General features: G+C 51.2%; 1 protein-coding gene across 10 annotated transcripts in view; it reads right to left on the bottom strand.

Annotated features, from left to right (window-relative positions):
- Positions 1-530: 530 nt before the first annotated feature.
- SDK1 (sidekick cell adhesion molecule 1) overlaps positions 531-23,760 on the bottom strand; it is a 1,045,458-nt gene continuing 1,022,228 nt past the window's right edge. For 5 of the 10 annotated variants that reach the window (XM_037008170.2, XM_073214963.1, XM_073214961.1 and 2 more), the window contains 5 exons: positions 21,826-21,990; positions 18,490-18,627; positions 15,510-15,630; positions 14,882-15,011; positions 531-2,792 (listed from right to left, as the gene is read on the bottom strand). In XM_037008170.2, coding sequence (XP_036864065.1) covers positions 2,556-2,792; positions 14,882-15,011; positions 15,510-15,630; positions 18,490-18,627; positions 21,826-21,990 — 791 coding nt within the window. In that variant the 3' untranslated portion in view covers positions 531-2,555. The remainder of the gene's footprint in view (positions 2,793-14,881; positions 15,012-15,509; positions 15,631-18,489; positions 18,628-21,825; positions 21,991-23,760) is intronic. The other 5 variants (XR_012122098.1, XR_012122096.1, XR_012122097.1 and 2 more) reach the window with 5 other exon arrangements.

The following is a 23,760-nucleotide window of genomic DNA, read 5'->3' as shown; positions in this document are numbered from 1 at the left end:
TGGAAGCCCGTGTCTGGCACCCCCAATGGGGAGGGAGCCCCTCGCACACCTTCCCCACAGCTCAGAGAGAGAGCAGGTCCTTCCAGTTGCCTCACTGCCTCGTCCTCCGTGGGAAGGGTGGCTCATCTGTCAGTGCCACGGTGGGCGACCCTCTGCAGGGCTGGTTGGGGCGGTGGGGGGTGGGGGTGTAGGTGGGGTGGAGGCTTGGCTGCCGCCCCCTCAGGCGCCTGCACAGCGTCTACAGGAGGGGCAAGAAGAGGGCATTTATCTAGCCTCAGTCAAAGAAGTGTTGCTTGTCCGTTTTTCAGTGCTGAGATGAAAATCCATTACTATTTCCCTATTGTGTGGTTTTTTTCCCCTCCCTACAGTCGAGAGGCGAGGAATTGGTGCTTCTCAATGCCCGTGTCGCTCAGGGAGGCTGGAGTCGAGCCAGAGATGCCCGCTCTGCTCCTTTGTTGCGGGTGTCTTGTGGGCCGAGCCCCCGAGGGACCGGGTGAGGAGCAGGAGTGAGCAGTCATCAGCAGCCGCAGTGCCAGCACAGCCTCGAACAGAGAATTCTGTACAAAAAAGGGTTTCCCAGAAGTAGAGAAAATACAGGAAATATAATGAGCTTGAAAAAAGGGGTCATGTTGTCACAGAAACCCAAAAGCAAAAGAATACACCTCGAGCCAAATCATCCTTGTCCTGCGACGTTTCAGCACTTCCCCCCATACTTAGAGCGAAGTCCATATGGCTTAGAGAGCAAAATGCGCACCAGGCAGGTTTGTCCGTGTTCTCTGTGTCCGAGAAGTTCAGGGTGTGGCCTTGCAGTTTCCTGTGCATCCCGCCTTGGGGCTGAGAGGAAGGAGGGGTCTCTGCCCCGAGGAGGCTCCTGTGCAATGACCTGGGGGCAGCTGGTCTCATGCAGAAGTGGCTTTGGGAGGAGTGTGGAGGATTTTTGGTTTAGATTGCTTCGCTCTCCTCTCAGAAAGAGAAGGCAGGCAGGAGGAAGGGAGGAGAGGAGGACGGGGTGCAGGAAGCTTTCCACAGCCTCTACTTTTGGAAAAAACAGAAAAGGGGCTTTTCACCTTTTCAACAGAAAACTCTCCATGGTCTCCTGGGTCCACACCCAGCAACTCTGAAAGTGGAGGGTCAAGACAGCTCCCTGTCCCACAGAGGGAAGAACAAAGTTAGCCTAGCAGAGACCACACGGCCCACATGTGGCCATGAGACTGTGCCCAGCGGGCACCTGTGGGTGCCGGCACCAGCCGCTCCCATCAGTCAGGGTGCTGGCAGGCCACCTGGGTGAATGGCACCTGCTTTGCTCCCCTCTGCCTGGGGGACAGGGTGGTTGTGCATTTTCTGTGCCTCACACCTGTGGGTGCAGCGGGGACGGGGGGCCCTCGCGGAGCTCAGGGTGTGTGCTGCTGGCACCAGAAGATGTGCGGTACAGCTAGACCTGGGCTCCTGGCTGAGGGCTTGACCACCTGTCCTCCAGTCACCTCACACACCTGTTGCAAAAATAAAGCAGTGGGCTGGAGGCACAGAACGGTTTAGACTCTTGAATGTCCAAAGGAGTTCATACTATTTTCACTTAGCTAAAAAACTAAAGCAAAACAATAACAAAGGGGAAAAATAATTTCCAGAACAATCCGTTAAGGCTAAAGGCTGGCCTGGGAGGGGGAAGGGCAGCAGCACTGGAGGTCAAGGCGGGCCACTGAGCCAGGGCACCGAGGGGGCGGTGCTCGGAGGAGGGCCCGGCGGCACTGGGCGTTTGGGGCCCTGTCCTCAGGGCCGTCGCTTTTTGGAGACACTGTCGCTTCTCTTTCCATGTACAAAGCTTAACAACGAATAAAAAGGCACCTGGAGACAGCAGAGGCTCATTCATTTCATGTGACATATTTTAAAAAAAGATAAAAAAATTTAAAAAATACTCTGGTTAACAATGCACACCTCTGACAACAAGCAATTCGCAAAACGCCCTCTTGCCTTCTCTGGGTTGCGGGTTGGCCCTGTGCCGTGCACGGGAGGAGCTGCTGGCCGAGGGCCGAGGCGGCGGCCGCCAGCGCAGGATGAGAGGAAGGCAGGCGCCGGAATCTCACCCCCGGAAAGGCAGAAGGCAGCCGCTCGGATGCCGCGGGCAGCGACACCGCCTCGTCTGCGCCGCTGCCCGGCCTCTTAAAGCTGATGCTCGCCCGGAGCGCGGGGTGGGAGCCTGGGAGAGCGTGCGGCTGGGGAGAAGGCGCAGGCCCATGGGGCTCCCAACCTGCCGCCCTGCTGCCGTTCCACCGGGCGTCAGGGCGAGGCCCAGCACTGGGAGGCTCCGAGGTCTCCCGAGGTCCCGGCGCACCAGGGAAATACACCTTCTCGTAAAAAGAAAAGAAAACCAGAGACTGCTTCCTGCAGCGATGTTACAAAAAGCCATTAAAAAAACCTTCCTAATTGAAATCTAGGGTTCACAAGTAGGTAAGATAATCGCTCATCAGAATTTGCTTTAAACCAGGTTGAGCTCAGTTACCGGAGTTGATTGTCTTAATAAGGATAGGCTCCAAAGGGCCGTTACCCCGCAGAGGCGGTCACACGAAGGAGGAGAAGCCGGTGAGCGGAGTCCGGGTGCCGGGGCCAGCGGGCGCGAACACGGCGCTCTGCGTGGTGACCACCGTGTGCAGGTGCGGCCCCACCTCGGCTCCCGCCACGGCCTCGTACCTGTGCGGGGCCCTCCGCTTCCATGAATTGTAGTAGGTGGGGTCGCTCATGTAGTGGTTGACGAAAGAGTGCTGGGGAGGTCCGTCCTCGGACTCGGAGCCTGTGCCCTGCGGGGGACAGTGAGCTGTGAGCAGGGGCAGCGGGGACAGCCACGGCGAGGCTGGGAAGGATGGCCATGGGGCTGTGGTCCTGGGAAGCACGCAGCAGCCGCAGGTGCCTGAGGGATGGCCACCAGGGAGGGTGGCCACCGGGGGAGAGAAGGTGGCCGTGGAGGGGCAGCCACGGAGGTAGGTGTTGGGGAGGGGGAGGGCAGCAGGGGGTACCTGGGAGGAGCTGGCCTTCGGGGCAGCAGCCCTGAGGTGAAGGTGGCTACAGGGGAGGGTGGCCATGGCCAGCAGAGCTGAGCTGGCAGCAGGAAGAGGCCAAGAGGCAGTTCAGCATTACTAGACAGCTGGCTTCACTGCCCGCTGCCCTCCTCCCTTGCTCCTGCCTCCATCCCAAGCCGCCCATGGTCCACACAGGTGCTCCCGCAGCTGACCTCGGCTGAGCTCAGCATCTCCGCTGTGTCCGCTGGGACAATGTGCTCTCAGCTGTTCATGAGTCTCTGCTCCCACCCTCTGGGTGCTGGGCCTGTCCCTGGACAGGGCTACACTCCATCCCTGCCCCTGGAGAGGTCAACGCAGAGGGTGGAAAGGCAGCAGGGGTGGGAATGCTCCAGGACCCCTGGCCTGCCTGAGGCTGGGACACATGGGCTCTCCCAGACCCGAGCGGATAGGCAGGCGGGGCTGCCCTGCGGATGCGAACACTGTGCTGTCCCACCCACGCCAGCCTCTGAGGGGGTTTCGAGAAAGGAGCCCTAAATAAGCCTCTCTCAGGTATGTATGGACTTGGCCCCAGGTGCTGAGCCACGTGTAATTGAAAAGCTGGTGGGGACAGAGCAGCGCCTTGATGTGTAACCATCAGTCCCTCTGATGGTTTTCTCCTCCTACCTTTCTTTTTATAAAATAAAATCAGTTTCCATTAGGAACATTTAGTCTGCACAGTTTCTAAGTTCACTTTCTAAAGCAAAACTCTACCTCATACATTTCAAGGTCTTTGGGGCTGATTTTAAGCACTTGGAAGGACTGTGGCTGAGATGGGTGTTTCCTGAGAGGGTGGAGGGCTCCGGGATTCCCTGTCCCACACGTGCTGTGTGGACCTGGGACCTGCCTGGGGGTCCTGGGAACTTCATGGCCCTCGGAGCCCTGCCACCTGGTGGGGATGAACCCCCAGGCTGGCCCAGTCTCTGCTGTGGGGAGCTGCCAGCTGCCCAGATTCTGAAGACACAGGGCTTGCCTCAGGCCCTCTGGGATCCCTCAGAGGCCACAGATACCTGAAGGACATGGACACCAATGGGTCTCTAGACTCGGCAGCCAGCCAGCCTTTCAAGTTCAAGGAGGCAATAGGAAACTGGCTGGGTAAAGCCTCTTCTGTTCCAAGGCACTGCAGGATTGAAGGCACCCAGCTGGACCCTGACCTGCTGGCATCCTGCTTGGTCCCTCACACTCTGGCCACTACCAGCAGGGCATGCTGCTCTGGGCTCCTGGGCCTGACTTATCAAGAGGTCAGCCACACCAGCCCCTTCTCCTCTCCCCAGGGGTGTCAGCGGCCCTGACATGCTCTCTCAGGATCACCAGGGAAATTCGTGAAGGGCACAGATTCAAGGGCATGGCTCCAGCTCTTCGCAGCAGCCTGTCTGGGGTAGGGCCTGGGAGTGCATTTACTGGATGATCTGGGAGGACTTTGATCAGCAGCCAGGCTAGGGTCGGGGGAGGGGAGGAAGGGAAGTGGCCTTCAGTCCTTATGTGGAGCTCTACAGAGACTCATGAGACAGAAGGACCCTTGGTGCTAGAGCGATGTGCTGGGAGCTATTCTCCCTCATGTGTCGGAGAATGACGGGCCAGCTGTGCAGGAAGCTCTGATTGGTGAACTGCACTGTCCTCTGCCTGGGGAGCCTGCGTTTTGTCTTGTAGTGCTGTGGGAGTGGGTGGCTGCCAGGCTGTACAGAAATCCCTTGTGAACATCGGGTGGAGTAGGAGATTCCTGGAATTTTTTGGACACACTGAAGATCTGGCTCTAACTGGAATATTTACTTGACAGTAACACTAAGTTACAGATTTGAAACTATTCAGGGTGTTAAATGTAAACTGTTTGTATTATGGCAAAATAGACTGTCAGCAGCTGAATGCATCTGGTTCCTCTGCTTTTTATTGAGGCGGAGTGCATATAAATGCAGGTCTGACAAACCTCCCCTCCTGACACTTTCCAAGGTGCAGAGGACCTACGGCGCCCCCCTTACTGGGCGGAGATGATGACGACAAGGTCCTGGTGGCTTCCACCCAGCGGAATGCTGGGCACCCGAGTAACCCCCTTGCCTGATCTTTGCAACTGCACAATGGCCTAGAAGGAGGAGGGGGATATTTTGTTGAAGAGAACTTCCCAGAGAGACAGGCAAGCTGGCCAGCTCCCATGTCTGAGCCTGGCAAGCCCATGGGGGAGTGGATTCCTGCACCAGGCCCTCCTTCACATCAGCTGAACAGGTTCACACCCTCCGTTCAAAATTCCAAAACCCACAGTGTGGATAATAAGCTGTTTTTATAACTTGCTGGGAGGCAAGGCCTGACCTGTGTTGAGCTAATTTGGTAGCTTGCCTGAGCTGAGCTGACATGAGGCCATTCAGGGTGAGCATGATCAGGTTTTGCTGCAGAAATACTAATGTGTCCGATGCTAGAGTTGTTACATACAATATACCCCAAACCTGAAAAACGCCACTCTCTTAGATGAGTCTGGCCTCAAGGGTTTCAGATTAGAGATGAGGCATCTGGATTTATGCCCAGATTTACTCTGCTTGTTTCTTAGAGGCCTTGAGGGGCTTAAGGGCAAAGTTGTGTATGTGAACTAAGCCAGGAAAGGACAAGAACAAAGGTTATGGGAGGGAAGCTGGGGGAATCTGCATCGACCCTGAGTTGGGCTTGTCACTTCTTCAGACACTGATTTTGGTTCTAGATTTCTCCTGGGGGAAATGCACATGTGTTGGGGAAAGAGCACACGCTGAAGCACTGAAGGCTTCCTCTTCTCATGAGGAATTCCTAGAGCACTCAGGATGCCAGCAGTTCTGTTGCAGGTGTCACACACACGGGTCAGGTCAGTGCTAGCAGATGCCTGAATATACGATTCAAGACTTCCCCCTCATCAGACTGTGTCCTTGGCCACTGTGAATCCGCCCACCCCGTCCCAAATGCAGAGGGTACGCACGAGGCAAAGCCCGAGAAGTAGCCATTTGAGTCACTCTCCCCTTTTGTGTCTGAAGGAATCAAGACCCACAGAAGCAAGTGGCCTTCTCAGGGTCATATGAGCCAAGACAGAGTGGGGCCAGGCCCTGTGCTGGTGTTGCAGCCAAAGGCAGCAGGAGTAAAGCCTTTTTCCAAAGGTTTCAGGGCCCCTTCTGCTAGTTTGATGAGAGGGTAGGGCAGTGCTGTATGAGGGCGGGTCTGTCTCACTGCCCCCAGGGGTGGAGAAACCCCATGCAGCCTCTCGGCTGGCAGTCCGTTTCTGTCAACCTGCCCCTTGCCTGGGGTGGCCCTCCAGGCACTTCTCTCCTCTTTGGATCCTTGCCCACCCCTCTTCCTGCAGCTGTCCAGTTAAGGGTGGCCAGGGGGGCATGAGGGGTGGTCTAGAGGGTCTGCATTCTTACGGGAGCCAGCATTTCTAAGAGTATGTCTAGCCTGCTTAGGGAATGAAGGCAGCACAGGCCCCACACCCATATGCGTATGTTTCCGTGATTAACAAAATGTGGTTTCACTGGAAGCTTCTTGGTACCGTGTATCATTACATATCTTCCCAAGTGAGGATCTGAGAGTCCTGTAGTGTGGAGAGGGTGTGTGTGACAAATGTGGGAGGTAAGAGGAGGTCCTGGCAGGGACACAGCCAAGGTCGCCTGTCCTGCCCACAGTGATGTCCAGTGTTTGGGTCTGGGATTTGACCTTCCTGAGTGACCTTCAGAAGGGACCCTTCTCTGCCTCTCCCTGTCACTGGGCTGAATGGCTTGTCCTGCAAACACTGGCTACTGGGCAGGCACATGTCTCAAGCTGAACCCCTCAGCATCTGCCCTGGGATCCTTCGCACAGCATCTACAGGAGAAGAGCCCTCCCCATGGGCATAAAGCCATGAGCCTTGAGGGGCGGAGGCCCGTACGTGCAGCCGGAAGCCACGGTGCAGGAAGCAGGGCCCCTGAGAGGGGGGCAGGAGAAATGCGAGCCTGCCCCTTTAAGCTGTGTCCTGGCTCCTGCTCACACTTGGCCACTGCCTCCATGGGAAGCCCTCAGTAAAAATGCCTTTCTTCCTCTTGCTGCCCGTGCTATTTATTGTTTATATGACATTACTTTTTAATGTGGATGTATTTTAGTGAGTTAGAATTGTTGAAAAAAAGGAAATGCTGCAGGCTCATTTTTAAAGAATTTCCTGTGTGATATGAAGTGGCAATGTGTGTTGGTTTCCTGGGAAACCGTGGAAGGACAGCAGGTGATTGGAAGCGCTGCTGCTTTTAAAGGTGCATAGATGCCTGGCAAGCAGCTACCAGAGATAACTCTCAACACTTTTGGTATTATATTTGCAAGATGAAAGACTCGAACATTATTAGTGAATTAATTAGGGGCAAGGGGCTGGTCTAAGTTGGCTGGAGCAGGAGCGTTTTTGCAGATTATTTCTTTGGGTTTTAAAAACAATTTTAAAAATGTGATGTGAAGAGTAGTCCTGATATATAAGTGGCCGTGTGATGAAACCTGACAGATCCCTTATTCCTAACCAGAGAAACATAAAGAGCCACAGCCCATGTCATGGGCATTGACAGCCTAACTGCACTGCTGCAGCCAGGCAGTTCCTTGGGGCACCTATGAACTGATTCTCAGAATTTTGCTTTTGCAATATTTCTGAAAATGGTTAAAAAGTCCCCCAGGGAGAAAAGGATGATCTCTATTTTCTTGGTGAAATATAGCTTCACAGAAGAGCTCTTCCAGCAGTGACCTTGCTGGGTTTCTGACCGCTTAACCCCCTGGGCTCTGGAGAAGAGGGTGGGCGGGGGACCCTACCCCATCCACAGTGTCACCCCCCACTCCCGCATGCACACTGGATCAAACCATTGACTGAACGCAGCGCAAAGAACGTCCTTTCCTCTTCATCCCTAAATCATGACTTCAACATGTTTAAATCTAGAAGCTGCCTCCAGTCAGGAGGATTGACATCTTAACTCTAAGTGCAAAGTGGAGTCTCTCATTAGATAGTCCGACTTGAAATGTGTGCTATTGCTTCTGTCACTGCTACCGGGTCTATTGTCCCTGGAACCCTTGCTTATTTCTCTAAGGGCTTTATCTTTACTTCTGTAATGTGACTCTGTTGCTGTGAATCTGGGGTTAAGGCACCAGGCCAGAAGTCAATGCTGTATTAGGAAATCAAATGCCAGAACATAGCCTGCATTTCTTACGGGTCTCCTCTGAATATCAGAATTGTTGAACATAAATGCAACAGATACTTCCTGAATGGCTGGTAAGGAGCTAGTGATGCTCTCCCCAGTGGAACAATGATTTAACTGGGGAAATAGTTTTTAAAACAGTCATTTAAAGTCTCTGGAAATGATGCTGAGGGCCTACAGCAAATGGAGAAAGATTTATTCCAGAAAATCTCCATCTCACTAAGGGCAGCAAGAGCCTGCAGCACCTGAACCATGACCTGCTCTCCACCCACCTGTCACCTCAGTGTGACAGAAGCTCAGCTCCAGGCAGTTTTGGCCAAGAGAGCCGGCTCTCTCCCCTCACCCAGTCTTTACTGCTGGCTGGGTGGTCTATACCAGGGGTGGCAGGCTGAAAATGTAGCCCTGGCTGCTCCTGACAGCTGCCTTGTAGGGAGGAAGCTGCACACGAGGAGGCACAAGCCCAGAAGCCCAGAGAGCACCTCCACCCAGGGCCCATCTGTTCAGGGGTGCATCAGCATGGGAGGAAAGGGCCACTTCCCCCCCGGCACTGGTGCTGTGACAGGGAGGCCCAGCACAGGGTGAGAGACTGTCCCTCAGGACACAGCTCCCCAGCTGAGGGGAATGGCTTGATGTGGAACAGAGAATACCTAAGGGCATTGATGGAAATGATGGGGTGAGAAATTAAGAGGAAGCTGGTAGTTCCGTGATTGCAACAGGTGAAGCAATAAACCAGCCAAAAGTTTATTGGCTGGGAGAGACAGAGAGCGCCCTCCTGGGGTCAGAGAAAATGTCAGATTGACAAAATCCTGTCACTGGACTTTTAATTGGACCAAACTGTGGAGCAATTTACACCTTGAGGCATTGTCAAAAATAATAAAGCTAGCAAGTAGTGGGGGTTAACATCTGGGTGTGGTGCCCATAGTGATAGGCCATCCAGAATCTCAGTGGGAAGGAGAGGAAAGAGACAAAGGGAGTCTGGCTAAGATGGCAGGCACCCCTGGGAGCCAGGGAGACTGTGTGGGCACCCAGGCTGTACCCGGGAGGAGCAGTATCAGAGGGTGCATGCCGCGCAGGAAATGGATGGCACGGACTAGGCCAGCCAAGTCACAAGACTATAAATAAGCAAGTGCAACAATCCTCAGGAGTGGAGAGATCTGTGTTCAGAGTTGTTACAATTTATTAAATAAAATGACCTGTTTTCAGAAAACAGGAAAGTGTGACTTATACACAGAGCAAAAAGCAGGCAGCTCCGAGGAGGCCCAAAACATTGGCAGCCAAAGGCTTTGAAAGCAGCAATTACGATATGTTCAGAGAACTGAAGGAAACCACATTTAAAGAATTAAAGGGAAGTATGGTGACAGTATTGCATCAAGTACAGAATACCAATAAAGAGCTAGAAATGATTTAAAAAGAACCAAGTGAGGGGTTCTGGAGTTGAAAGATGTGACAAATGAAATGTGAAGTTCACTGGAGGGGTTCAACAGCAGATCTGAGCTGGCAGAGGAAAGAATCCGTGTACTTGAAGACAGCTTGATAGAGAGTATGCAGTCTGAAGAAGAAAGGAGAGAACTAATAAAAAGAACAGAGCACTTGATAAATATGAGACCAACACATGTGCCCTGACAAGTTCTAGAAGGAGGAGAGAAAGAAAGAGGGAGGGAAATATTGGAAGTAGTAATGACTTAAAACTTAAAAATTTGATAAAAAGCATTAATCTAACACTAAACTATGTTTTCTACCTTTATCTTGCATCTATCTACCACTTCAGCTTTTTATTAAAAATAAAAATAATAATAATAATAAAGGGAGAAATGTGGGATCCACATAGAAATCAAGTATAAAAATCAAAGGAATATTCATATCTGACCTGATTGTTTATAGTTCATAATGCGTGATCAAAACCAAAAGTTTCTGTGATGACTGCCCTTGTACTGTTCACCATGTAAGAACTTATTCACTATGTAAGAATTCGTTCACCATGTAAGAACTTGTTCGTTATGCTTCAGAAGATTGGAGACTGACGAGAATTAGGCTTGAGATGGATTAATGATTGTGCATTGAGCATTGACCCCCCTATACAGAATTTTATTGTTGTTAACAACCATTTGATCAATAAATATGAGAGATGCCCTCTTAAAAAAAAAAAGCATTAATCTACACACCCAAAAAGCTCCATAAACACCAGGTAAGATAAATGGAACAAGACCCACACTTAGACACATCACAGTCCAAATTTTAAAAGACAAAGACAAAGAGAAACTCTTGAACTCAGAAAGAGAAAAGCGGCTAATCGTTTACAAGGGAACTCAAATGATATTAGCAGTTGTCTACTAATCAGAAAAAATGGAGGATGGAAGACAACATATTCAAGGACAGGAGTAACATATTCAAAGATTTGGAAGAAAAACTGCCAACAAAGAATTTTATAGTCAGTGGAACTATTTTAAAAAATGACGGTGAAATAAAGACATTTCTGAGATAAATAAAAACAGAGAAACTCTGTTAGCAGACCTGCCTTACAGGAAATACTAAGAGGAAGACTGTCAGGTTGAAAGCCAGTGACAACAGAAGGTAATTCAAATTCACAGGAAAAAAACAAAAAATATCAACAAAGCAATTACACAGGTAATTATAAAGATAGTATGATGGCATATTTCTTCTCCTTTTTTCTCTGATCTAAAAGGCAATTGCATAAAACAATATGTATATAACTGCACTGTTGGGTCGACAGTGTACAGAAATGTAACATATTTAACAACAACTGTAAAAGGAAGCAGCAGAGGAAGGAAATGACACCTAGGGGCAACCTGAATCCACAGGAAGAAATGAAGAGCACCAGAAATAGCAAGTAAAAAGGTTAAAACGATAAACTCTAAATGTAGTCTTGCTCTCTCTCTTTTCTTCTTTCAACTTCTTTAAAAGACATGCAATGCTATAAGGTAATAACTATAAAAATGTGTTTTTGAGTTTTAATGTACATGGACATAATATGCATAATAATAACACAAAAAATGGGAGAAGGATATAGAGCTATATAAAAATGCAGTTTCTGTATATCCCTGAGATTCAGTATAAATCTGAAGTAAATGCTGAGACAAGAGCAATCACTATTAAAAATAACTGAAAAAAATACAGTAAAAGTAATAATAGGGGAATTAAAACAGTACGTACAGCAGAAAATATCCATTAGGAAAGAAGACAGTAGGGAAAAACAGAAGAATAGAGATATGAGACATATAAAAGGCAAGTATCAAAATGGCAGATGTAAATTCTACCTTAGCAGTAATTACATTAAATGTGAATGGATTAAATGTAGGCAAAAGGTAGAGATAGGAAGAATGAGTAACAGCAGTAAGATCCAAATATATGCTGCTTACAGGAGACACACTTGAGATTCAAAGAAACAAACAGGTTGAAAGTAAAAGCATGGCACTGATATACCATGTAAACAGTTGCCAAAAGAGTGACAGAGGCTATACTAATATCAGGCAAAATAAATTCAAAGGCAAAATGTTACCGAAGACGGACATGCCATATTGATAAAAGGGTCAATCCATCTATAAGATATAACAGTTATAAACATATGTGTACCTAAAAACAGAGCCCCAAACACATGAGATTAAAACTGACAAGAACTGAAGAAAGAAATAGATAATTTAACAATAAAAGCGGAAGACTTCAATACATTAACAGTTGGCAGAAAACAAAAAATATGTAAGGCTTAACACTAATAATCAGCTAGACCTAACAGACACATGCAGAACGTTCCCCACAGAAACAGCAGACTAACATTCTTGTCAAGTGGCTATGGAACATTCTTCCACCATAGAACATATGCTAGGCCCTAAGACAAGACTCAGTAAACTTAAAAGAATTGAAAATATACAAGGCATGGTCTCTGACCACAATGTGATGAAATTAAAAATCAGTAACAGAAGAAAATTTGGTAAAATCACAAATATGAGGAAATGAAAAACACACTCCTAAATAACCAACATGCCAAACAGGAGAACTGTGTAGGATGTGAATTGTATCTCAAGACAGTTGTTTAAAAATGTGGTTCAAAGTAAAATTTCCCCTTAGAGCTGGTCCTTCCAAGTGATGAAAGGCCCCCAGGTCCCTCTTTTAGGATCCCATGAATATTTAGTGCTTGCAAATCTCCCAGTTTCATAAGGTTCAGAGTTGGGGCCCAGTAAGTTTATGAAGAAAAGAACTCTGGAAAAAGTATGGGCCTCACTCTCATCCACCAGGAGCAGACAGAACCCGGGCAAGGGAGTTCTTAGTTTGGACTCCACAGGCCTCAGCTGGAGGTGATCATCAGAGGCTCTGGGGACCTGGACCCCCAGATAGCAGGTGAACTTCTGCACATGGGTAGAGAGAGCCTCTGTGCCTTTCATCAGCTTCCTGGTAGAGCCCTTGACACAAAAAGCATTAGGAACCACAAGAGGCTGTGGGAATTACAGAAGGAGCCTTCCTCCTGGCTTAGGGCTGGCCAAGCAGGAGGAGGACAGGCCCCTTGGTCACTCAGCTACATATTCCTGTGTACCCCACTCAGTCCTGCCCAAAGGCCTAGTGGGAGAAATGGACCGGGGAGTGGACACTCGGCCTGCTTCTCAAGGCCACCCTACTGGTGTGTGTCTTAGAAGGACATTCAAAACCCTCCTTCAACCTCGGCTCCATCCATTATATGAGGATCATAGACTCCTTGCAGGATTTAGTGTGAATCCCACACCCGTCTCTCCTGCTACTCCTGACTCCCCCCAACCTTCCCTCCCTTCCCCCATCACTTCCCTCCCTCCCTCCCTCTTCCACTGGTGTAATGTGTGTGTTTGCATTTACCTATACATGCATAAGGGCATGTACACATGCATGTATGTGCCTAACTCACTGCCTGAATGCATCTAATTATTTTCTATAAAAATCAGGTGAATTTGAATCTCTAAACACCCTATGAGTATGAGAGGACACAGACTGAAGGCTTCCTACCAATCCATTTTTGAGAATGCTCTCATGAACACCAGACCCCCAGTCTGGCTGCTCTAGGGAAGGCCACAGATGCCTTGGCATTAGGTGGGAGGGGATGGTGGCCTGTCAGAGGTGCTTCAGCACAGTCTGGAGACATGGGGTGGGATGACCGCAGACTTGGCTGAGGACAGAGGGGCCTGCCCTGCCTCATGAAGCCTGGCCCATACACAGTAATCACTTGAGTAGTGGTCACCATATTCAACCACTAATAGCTCAGCTGCAGAGCTAATGAGCCATCGCCAGGAACTCGCCTGTGATGCCTGCCTGTCTGTCTCAAGAGCAGCAGGCCCAGGAATTAAGGACAGATACAAAGCAGGTGCCATGCACATGTGTCTCCAACTGCTGAAACAGTGCCTGCTGGGAGGCTGACCCACCAATTCCTGACATGCTGCTTTTGGTGAAGCAGCTAGAACAAGGTGCTGCTCCCTACCACAGAAAGGCTGCTCAGTCTCTACGTTTCACCTGGCAGCCCCCAACTTCAGATAAATTTGCCTTCCAGACATCTGCAGGGCAGCCACTGCCCCCATGCCCCAGGATACAGCACAGGCAGGGGGCCCACCGTCCTGGTGAACAAAACTCGGAGCTCAGTGGTGCTGGTGTCATGCCAACACCTACCTGCTGTCCTGTCCCCCTTGGAGTTCATATACAAACTACCGTTTAAAAGAAGCCATTTTCTTGAGATGGATTAATGATTGTACATTGAGCGTTGACCCCCCTATACTGAATTTTATTGTTGTTAACAACCATTTGATCAATAAATATGAGAGATGCCCTCTCAAAAAAAATAAAAATAAAAATAAAAATAAAAGAAGCCATTTTATTGAGCCTCAGAGATTAATAAGGCCTGAATTCAGGTCAAAATGAAGGTGAGACTTATTTTAGATTAAATATTGATTTAGAGTATGAATGCCAAGAGGTGGGCTAGGCCTACATGTCCAGCAAGTGACTTGGTGATGTCCCCCCTTCAAGGCTTGGTGTAGCTGAAATAAAAAGTTCAGGACTGATAGGAAACCACCTCTGTAACTGCTGCTTCAGCCTGTTTTGCTGTGCATGTCCTGAGACAGTGCTCTTGTGGGGACTGAGCCCTGCGGAGCCTCCCTGGCTGCCCCCTGGAACGTCCTTCCTGAGGCTTTGCCCACAGACATGCCGAGCTCCACAAATGGGCACCCCGACCCAGAGGAGGCCTGATGTGTGCAGGTCCTCAGGCACGCCTTTTTAGTGTCTCAGACCTGCCGTTCCTGATTCTCCCCTGAGCATAGTGAAGCAAGAGTGGGATGGGCTGGTGGGAGAGAAGAGAATCCCATCTGCCATGAATGCTCAGGCCCTCTGCTCTAGACCCAGCTGGGGTCTAGAGTCCACAAAAGTCATCTCTGGACAAAATGAGGTTAATTTCTGAAAACAAAATGGAAAGAGAATGGGCGCCCTGATCAGAAGGCTCAGGGTATTGGGCAGGGTATTGACCTGAGAGCTGGCCCAGGACCAGGGGCCCCAGGACACTATGAGATGAAGCATGTCCCTTCTGCAACTGTAAATCAGAGCCACTTGGCACTGGCTTTGCCTGCTGGGTGCGGCTGCTGTGGGACTCAGAGGAAATAATACGTGTGCCCATGAGAAAGCAGAGGCTAGTCATGGGAAGGGAATGGGAATGGTGGCCACGGCACTGACCTCAGACTCTGAAGCGTCCACCGACTTCTCTTTGAGGTCTGCGCCATCGGTTAGCACGGCTCCGTCGTATTTGCTGCAGAGGTCCTCGTCGGAGTAGCGCAGCCCACCAGGGCTTGGCCGGGGTGGGGACCTAGGACAGCAGGGGACCATGAGTCACCTTGGTTCAGGGCAGCTCTGGGCAAAAGATCCCTTGCCCGGAGGCCTCCTGACCTGCCCACTAGCTGTTATCATGTCTGAATGAGAGTGATCTATGGCCTGGGACTCCCCTCTGGCTATGGGTGCAAAAAGTTGCCAGTCTGCAGCAGCTCAATGTGGCCCCAGGGGAAGTCGGCTTTGCTGGCCCGGGTGCCCAGCCAGCTGACCGAGGGCCAGCCTGGGATCTGGGCGGCCCCCTAGATCACTTCCTCATGCACCCAAGATGTGCCTTTGTCTCAGCTCCAGAATGCATTTTGAATACCTAGAGGCTACAGCCCCGCCCCATCCCACCCTCCTGGAGTCAACGCTGCCCTATGGGATTCAGGGGGCCCAGGGGGCATGGGGGCCTGCCTTCATCCAGGCCCCTGGCCCCGGCGGGCTCAGGTCTTCAGGCAGACACTGCACACCTGAGCTGCAGATGCTGCGTCCCTACCTGGTTCCGTTCTTCTTTGAGAAGGTGTTCTTGACATTGAGGTGGCGGCTGTTGAGCTCCAAGGCAGCAAATCCTCCGTTGTCCAGGGTCACGGATTCTTCCATATTGGAGATGCTCTTCCCTAAAGCCGGCAGGGCAAATGAGCATAGATGTTTCAGTGAAGTACCTGCTGCAGCTCCGCTGAGCCAGCGCAAGTCTGCCCACAGGGGCCACTGAGCACCTGCTGAACTTGAGGCCCAGGCCTCACTCAGTGTGCAGGGCAGAGTGGAGATGGGGAGACGATTTATATATTAATTATTGAACTCAAGCAGAATGACAATATGAGCATTTCAGGGTTTGTTTTGCAAGATGCCACAATACCAGTATCCTTATCATTGTTTTTAGCAAAACGTACTTGGAATGCGTAAACTTTTTTAAAATTTGGGAAAATTGAATATTTAATAATTTTTAAAAGAAAAAACTCACATCACATAACAAAACAGTAAATAGAAATGAAATGTGAGGGGGTGGTGGCTAAGGAGGGCAGGGCTTCTTTCTGGGGTGACGGAAATGTCCCAAAGTTGATGGTGGTTGGTGGTCACATAGATCTGTCAATGCACTAAAAACCACTTAAAAAAGTAAATTTATAAGTATATGTTAAAACATATTCTAACAGATACTGACAGATCAAGTGAGAAACAGTAAATGCTGTAAAAAAACCAAAGGGCCTGAAGGGTTTGGGATGGCTTCCCATATCCTTCGGCATGAAAGGCCAAGTCCCCAGTTGTCCTTGGCCTGGGCAGTCTGCTCCTGTCCCCCAGAAACCCCTGCCCCCGATATCCTCCTAGCATACTCTCCCCCTTCCTCAGATTGCAGTGCAAATGTCAAGGGACTAGAGAGGAGTTTCCAGACCAAAGAGCAACTTCCCCCTTCCCCACCTCTGCCACTCCCAGGCTTCTGTCCAGGTTTCCCCCTGCCTTATTCTCCCCCACGGTGCCCACACCACCTGCTGTACTGGTCCTATATTGTCATGTATCTGCTTATTTCTTATTGTCTGCCTCCACCTTTCCCTACTAGACCACAGCTCCTGAGGCACAGATTTTACTGCTGTAGCCTCCAGGACCACACCTGTGCATGTGCCAGGGGCTTGATCCCTGCTTGTCAAATCCTTTGCCTTCCTGAAACCCACAGATCTCTCTGCTGGGAACCTAGCCTCCTCCACAGGCCTTCACGTTCTCCTCGTGAGCAGCAGAAGCCAGTGGCACACGGAGGGTGGTGGAGGGGAGGGTAGCTGCTGGCGAGGAGGGCTCTCGATGGGCAGGGGGTGGTGAGCAGTGGAAACCAGCATGGGACCTAAGTCGGTCCCAGGGGGTAAAGTAGGCCATTTAGGGGGCCACACTGTGCCCTGGGTAGGGAGGCAGACATTCCCATAGACAAGTTCTTTCTTTTTCTAGGCCTCAATTAAGATGTTAAATGAGCACTCTGGGTAAGGCTGAGTATCTGAAGCTGTGGGTCAGATTTGTCTTCTCAGGTCTGTTTTCCAGATGGGGACAGAGCAAAAAGTGGGAGATTGGTGTGCGCCAGGCACAGGATTCTGCAACAGCATGAGCTCAGGAAATGACACGCCACTCATATGTTGCAAATCCCACAGGAATAAAATCTGATCTATAAGCACTGCTAGAAGTGAATTTATACAGAAGAAAATAAACCCTTTCCTGGGGGGATGAATTGCTTAAGGTCATGAAAACAGATGGTGAGGTGCCTAAGGTGCCTGGCTTCCTGAGGCTTTGGGCATGGTGAAGGAGGGTGCTGGAGGCTGGGGCACCCTGTCTCAGCGCCCAGTCCCTGGCCCTGGAGGGCTAGCGTGGCTAACTCTGCAGGGAGCCTTACCAGGGACCCGCCCACCTAGGGGGGAAAGCTGGAGGAGCCAAAAGGAAAAAGTCCCATGGAGCTGGGCTCTGTCAGGTTCTGTCCTGCGGCGGGATGATGCTAGAGGCCTGCTCACCTTCCTGGGCCAGCACAGCTGTGGCGGATGCTACGTGGCACCATAACAGACCATGGCTTAAAGCATAGCAGTACTCTAAGAAGCCATTTCACTGGTAATTGTGAGAATTCAACAACTGAGGATAAGCAAATGTACAAAGTATCTGGAGTGGCATTTCCTTGTCACGTGGGCAACACACAGAGGCCTGGAATACTTCTGGCACCCTGCAGGCTCTCCCATGGGCCTTCTCTGTTTATACTCCTCCAAGGTACAACCCCCACCCTGGGCTCTGGGAGCACCTGCCTGCCTGGTTGGCCCCGACCTCCCTGTAAGTGGAGCTGCACTCTATGGGCTCTTTGGTGGCTAGCTTTGCCTGTGTTCGTTTGTCCATTTCCCTAATGATGGTGCGACATTCGGCAAAAGATATTTACTGAGCACCTACTATATGGAGGCATGGAGCTTGTGCTGGAAGCACAGTGGGGAACCGGCCTCAGTGGGCTCAGAGCTGGAACATGGGGCATGAAGCAAGGTACAAAGTCAGTCAGTGAGGAAGGCTGCATTGCAGTGGTGCTTCTGTAGCACCCTGTGAGCCACACACATTGATGAGATGTGGCCCCTCACTGTTCTTATGAATAGGCTGAGAATTAAACAGAATTGCTTCTGTTTAATGTTTTACATTTTCTAATCATATGCAAAAATAGACTGCATTAGACCAATGGCGTAGATTAGGGAACCAAGGCTCAACAGAGACCAAATGGCCTGAATGACGAATCCAAGTCATGTGGCCAATTTGAGGGCAGAGCCAGGGCCAGGATCTGGGCCACTGAAGCCCAGGGCTCTTGTTCTGCCACACTTCTGAAAGGGAGTCTGGTGCATCCATTTCATCCCTACAGGCACATGGAATGGAACGTAGGTGGTGGCACCACAGATCCAGCAGAGAAAAAGACAAAACGAACATTCTGGCTCAGGAATGCCCAGGGCAGCTGGGAAACAGGAAAACGAAGGCGGATGCCCCACCTGCACTGCAGTTCTTGTACTTCTTGTTCTGGCCATGCAAGACCAGGGTGAACACCACCAGCAGGACGACGATCAGGCTGGAGAGTGCCATCACCAGGAGGAACCACCACTCCTCGTAGAACGGGGCCTCCACTTGGGCTGCAGGGAGCACAGTCACACTGAGAGACCCGCCATCCAAGTGGGGGGTTCCTGGGGAGGGGGAAGGGGGGCTAGGCCGGGTATCCTGGTGTCACGGGAGGCCCGAAAACCACTGCAGGCTCTGGGTGATCGCGGCTGCTGGACCACTTCCCAGAGGCGATACTCAGCGTGGCCGGCCCTCCTGCAGGCTTCGGGAGTCAGGCAGTGCTTTCCCACTGTCTGCACGGGAATGGGCTCAGTGCCTCTCAGGGGCCCACGCTGCCCCCTGACCCCAACACTTCTCTACCCCGGAACCTGCCCTGTCCTGTCCGTCAAAACTATCTATCATGTTTATTACTCCTAATTTCACCTGCTTACAAATGCTGTCCGGGTCAAAGGCAGGAAGGTATAAAAGCTCTTGGAAGTCCTCCTTTCTCCAAGCGCCAAGGCTTCCCTCCTGGGCAGCCCGAGGGCTCTGGCCTCCATCTCCGCAGCCTCTGCCTGGGCCCCACCACCTCTCGCCTGCTCCCGCACCCTCCCCCAGCTGCTTCGCCTCGTGACTTGCTCAAACCCATTCTCTACACTGCTGCCAGAGATCTTTCTCAGCGGGAGACAAGGCGCCCCTCCTGGCAGTTTTCAGCGGCACTGCATTGGCATGGGGTACAGTCTCAGACCACGAGGGCCCCGAGACGGGAGCCCTGCGTACCCAGTGCTGGATCCCGTCCACACCTGCGCAGAGACCTCCCGTTGATGCCCTCACTGCACGTCTGTCTACCTGCCGTTCCCCTCCCCCACAGCGGCCCTGCCAAAGGCTGGGGCTGTTTATTTATTTTGTGCCTTCAGCAAAACTGAGTTGGAACAATTGGCCCCAGCTTTAGAAAACGTTTTTTGAGAAATGAATAGAAAGAAAAGGTGTCACTTAAGCTGCCTTGAAGAGGGGAACCCTTCTTCCTCAGGTTTTATTCTGTTTACTAAGAACAGAAAATGGGCATTGTTTCTTGGTAGGGGCCGGATGACCCTGGGGTCCGCTTAGCGCCTTCCGAGTGTCCCCTGCAGGGAAGCTTGTGTGGAACAAACGGAAGCCTGGTACAGTGAAGTCCAAGGTTGGCCTCTCAGCTGCCGAAACCCACAGAGAACAGCTACTCAGTGTTAAATATGTCACTGGATGGATGAGAAATGTGTGTGCGCTGGGAATACGGGGGAGTTTGCTTTCGTAATGTACACCACAGGGCTCTTAGGAGATGACAGCACTTTGAATCCAAAGTAGATAAGCTGGTTTTCAGGCTGTACATGTGCATCTACCTAATGAAGTTGATGGATCCCAAAGTGGCCTCCGGATGTGGCCCACAGTGGATATGGGAAATAGCGGAAGTGGCCCTGCTGGGAAGGAGAGGGGTGGAGACAGGAAGTGGCCTGGGGTGGGGGAGGAAAAGAAAGGCCTCAGTGCCCTGCCATCTCTGGGGAGACGCCGTGGCCTGCGCAGTTGCTCCTGAGTCTGCTGGCGGTGACGATCTGCTGGCCCTTCCAGAGGATGGGATAAGCTGACAATTCTGTGGGCATCCAAGGCCAGCCCTGGGACGCTGTGGGTTTCAGAGACATGTTCAAGTCGCAGTGCCTGCACCAGAGGTGTGAGGGAGCCGGGTCCTCAAGCAGGAACCAGCCTCCGTCCTCAGCTCTGTGTGCAGGATGTGGGGCTCCGTGCACTTGGAGCAGCGCTATACGGTTTTTCACTGACAAATGAAGCCAGGCAAGTCATGTATTGCTGAACTGGGGTGATGGGTGCTGGGGATTCTTCATTCCTGTCTCCCTGCTTTGGAGTATGCTTGAATTTTTTTTTTATTGCAAAAATGAAGGAAATGAGAACATCTTGATTTTTCTAAGTCTTATTCCTTAGTAAGGGCTCTGGGTCTCTATTGCAGCCCCCTCACTAGTGGCATGAGTTCCAGGGCTTAGGGCTGGCTTGCCTGCAGACGAGCCTCCACACTGATGGCAAAGAAGGGATGAAGGGTGTTTTCAGTTTAAACAAATGTATTCAGTAGCTTAAACAAATCTAAATGCAGGGGAAACTAAAGATATTTTTCTTGATTGTGAGGAAGCCTCTTGTGGTTCTGGCCTGGACCCTGGCCCTGCTAAAGTGGCTGGCTCTTGTTCTAGATCACCTTCCCTCTGTGGTCCTGCCGCCCACACCCTCACGGAAGCCCCCTAGAGCCACAGCTCCCAGCCTGTGCTGTGTGTAAGTCACTGTGGCATTAGGAATGATAGGTCCCAGGCTCTGTAAGCTCTGTCTCCGGCAGGGCCCAGCAGGGCCGACTACCAAGCATTCCAAGTGGTCCTAGGTGCAGCCAGGGTGAGGACCTGCTTCACCAGGGGTGAGGCCTTTCCTCCCATACCTGCCCATCCACTGGCTCTTGGTGACCAGGATTTTGTCTCTGCCAGTCCCTCTCCCTGCAGCCACATTCCTGTGGGCCCTTCAAGACCCAGACCCACCCTCCCTCTTCAAGAAGTCCTTTCTGGAGTCCCAGGTGGTGACTTTCGTCCCCATCTGTTACACTCCTTGCCACATTGCTGAAGGGCATGGTCTGTCAGCACCACCCCGGGAAGCTTGCCTCCTGCATTCCTGTCGCTACCCCTGGAGCAGAACCTGGGCGGCAGCTGCAGCCAGCTCTCCTCCACCCCCATCTCACGTACAGGGTGGCTGCGGGCACACAGCTCTCCCATGCCCCTGGGCTAGCTCTCAGGGAGGCCTGGGTCAGCCACAGCCTGCGTAGAGCACTAACACACCCTGTGGTGGCTGCTGGCGGCGAAGTCTGCATGTCCGAGATCACCATGGCTGCACAGTATGGATGCACCAGCCGACAGGAGGGTCTGGGGGCTCCTTTTGACTTGGGAATGTCCTTACCCCAGAGGGGTCACAGCTTAGCTCAAGCTGACTGCCCTGATTCTTACATATGTGTCTGGTTAAGGAAAAAAATGATAAAAAAAGTCTCGCTTGAACATAATGAGGTAGGGCTCTCAAACAGAGAGTGTGTAGGGGACTTGCTGGTGATGCCAGGGGCCTGCCCGTGTCCCCTGCCCAGGTCCTCTGGGCAGGCCCACCCACTGGCTGTTGGAGAGCCTGTGGGAAGCATGGCGTGCCCTCCTTTCATGGCTGTTCCCTGTCATCCTCCCTTCCCTTGAAAGAAAAGTTTTCACCCTGGGGTTTCTGGGAAGGCTTCCTACCTGACACAGCTGTGGAGGGGCTGCTGGGCTCCCCGTAGCCCACTTGGTTCACAGCCACAACCCGGAACTCGTAAGTCACTCCTTGCCTGAGCTTATCCAGGCTAATGGTGTAGGAAGTGGTGCTCCGGGGAATGTCCTTCACGAATGTGTCCCACAGGCCTTCATCTGCAGGAGGAGCAGGTGAGAGCAGGGTTAGGGCTGCTTTTCCCCCAGAAAAAGCCCTGTGCTGGGTGCCCATCCTGCTCCCTGGCTGGCAGCAGTGCTTTCCTGAAGGTTCTCTTGTGAATCACATTCCTGTCGGATTCCTGGCCCTCACTCTGGGCTGATCGCCTCCTTGCTTTAGGGGTCTGGCTCCCACCTGGCTTGCTACTGTCCCACCTGCACCCTGTCTCTAACCTGTGGCCGCCCTGCCTGACCTGCCACGGGACCCCCGTGGTGCCTGTGAGTTCCCAGCTGTCCTGGCTCAGTGGCCTGGCTCCTTGGAGGCCAGGGGTCCCACTGCATTCTAATTGGAGATGATGCTCTAGCCGGCAGGTGAAAGAGAAGACCTTCAACGGCAGCTTCCACACCAGCCAGATGTCATGTTCTCTGCGTCACCATGGGCAGGAGCTACAGAGCTCTCAATGCAAACTTTAAATAACCACCTTACGCTGTGCTCTCATCTGTAGTAAAGGTGCTTCAGGGCATGGGGATGCTGGGAATCGTGGGTCTGCATGTGCGCTGGGGCCCATGTTCCAGAGTCTGGCTCCCTCATCCAGGGATTCTGCCTTCAATGCCCAGAACAAACCCAACCAACACCCTCCACTTTGCTCACCCAACCTGCCTGAGATCAGTTAGTATCTTAATCTATGCTACCAATGGAAGTGTAAATTTGGAAAACATACATTGAATTTGAACAGGTACTTGCACACCTATATGCATAGCAGCATTATTCACAACAGCCAAAAGGTGGAAGCAGGCCAAGTGTCCATGAACAGACGAATGGATAAACAAAGTGTGCTCCATCCATGCAACAGAATATTATTCAGCCTTGAAAAGGAAGGAAATTCTGATACCTGCTACAACATGGATGGACCTTGAGGACGTGGTGCTGAGTGAGATGAGCCAGACCCAAAAGGGCGCATCCTGTGTGGTCCTATTCATCTGAGGCCCTGGAGTGGTCAAGTTCACAGACAGAAAACAAAGTGGGGGCGCCAGGAGCTGGGGGAGGGGCCGGGGTTAGGGTTTAGTGGGGACAGAGGTTTGGTTTGAGAAGAACAAGCTCTGGAGAAGGATGGTGGGGATGCTGCACAGAAATGCGAGAACTTCACGCCACTGACCTGCACACTTGTAAGGGTTAACATGGGAGATTTTATATATGTATTATACCACAATAAAAATACATATTGAGGTTACTTAAATCCTGCCATATAGGAAAACAATAAAATCTGAAATTAAACCAGAAAATTGAGGTGCAGAGAGAAAGCGAGAAGCAGCCAATAGATTTGGTTCAGAGGCACTGCCAAGTAGGGCAAAGGAAACCACCAGTGGTACTTGTTATCAAGATCAGAGACAGTAGAGCACTGTGGCCGAAGGGACAGAGCCTGGTAACAGACAACCTTAGTGCAAAGCCTGGCCCACCACACTTGGCTGTGTGACGCTGCACAGAGTACTTAACTTCTCTGTGCCTCTACTGTAGGATGATGATAAAAAGGCATGTACATCCTAGGTGTGCTTCAGGGATGAAATAAGTTACTACTTACTAAGGGCTTAGCGCAGTGCTGCATGCGTAGTACGTGCACTCTGTGAGTGTGTGTAAAGTAAAATACAAATCCAAGATTGGATTGGGTAAAATCCAACTCTATAAACTCCAAATTTGGTGAAAAGTAGACTCAGAGCTCAAAGTATCCATTTGAAGTGCTGCTCCTTTGTGAGTTACAACTTCCTCTACAGGGG

The sequence above is a fragment of the Manis javanica genome, chromosome 10, assembly GCF_040802235.1.
Source record: "Manis javanica isolate MJ-LG chromosome 10, MJ_LKY, whole genome shotgun sequence".
Classification (NCBI taxonomy): Eukaryota; Metazoa; Chordata; class Mammalia; order Pholidota; family Manidae; genus Manis; species Manis javanica.
Note: the sequence above shows the minus strand (reverse complement) of the source record. Positions and strands in the feature narration are given on the sequence as shown.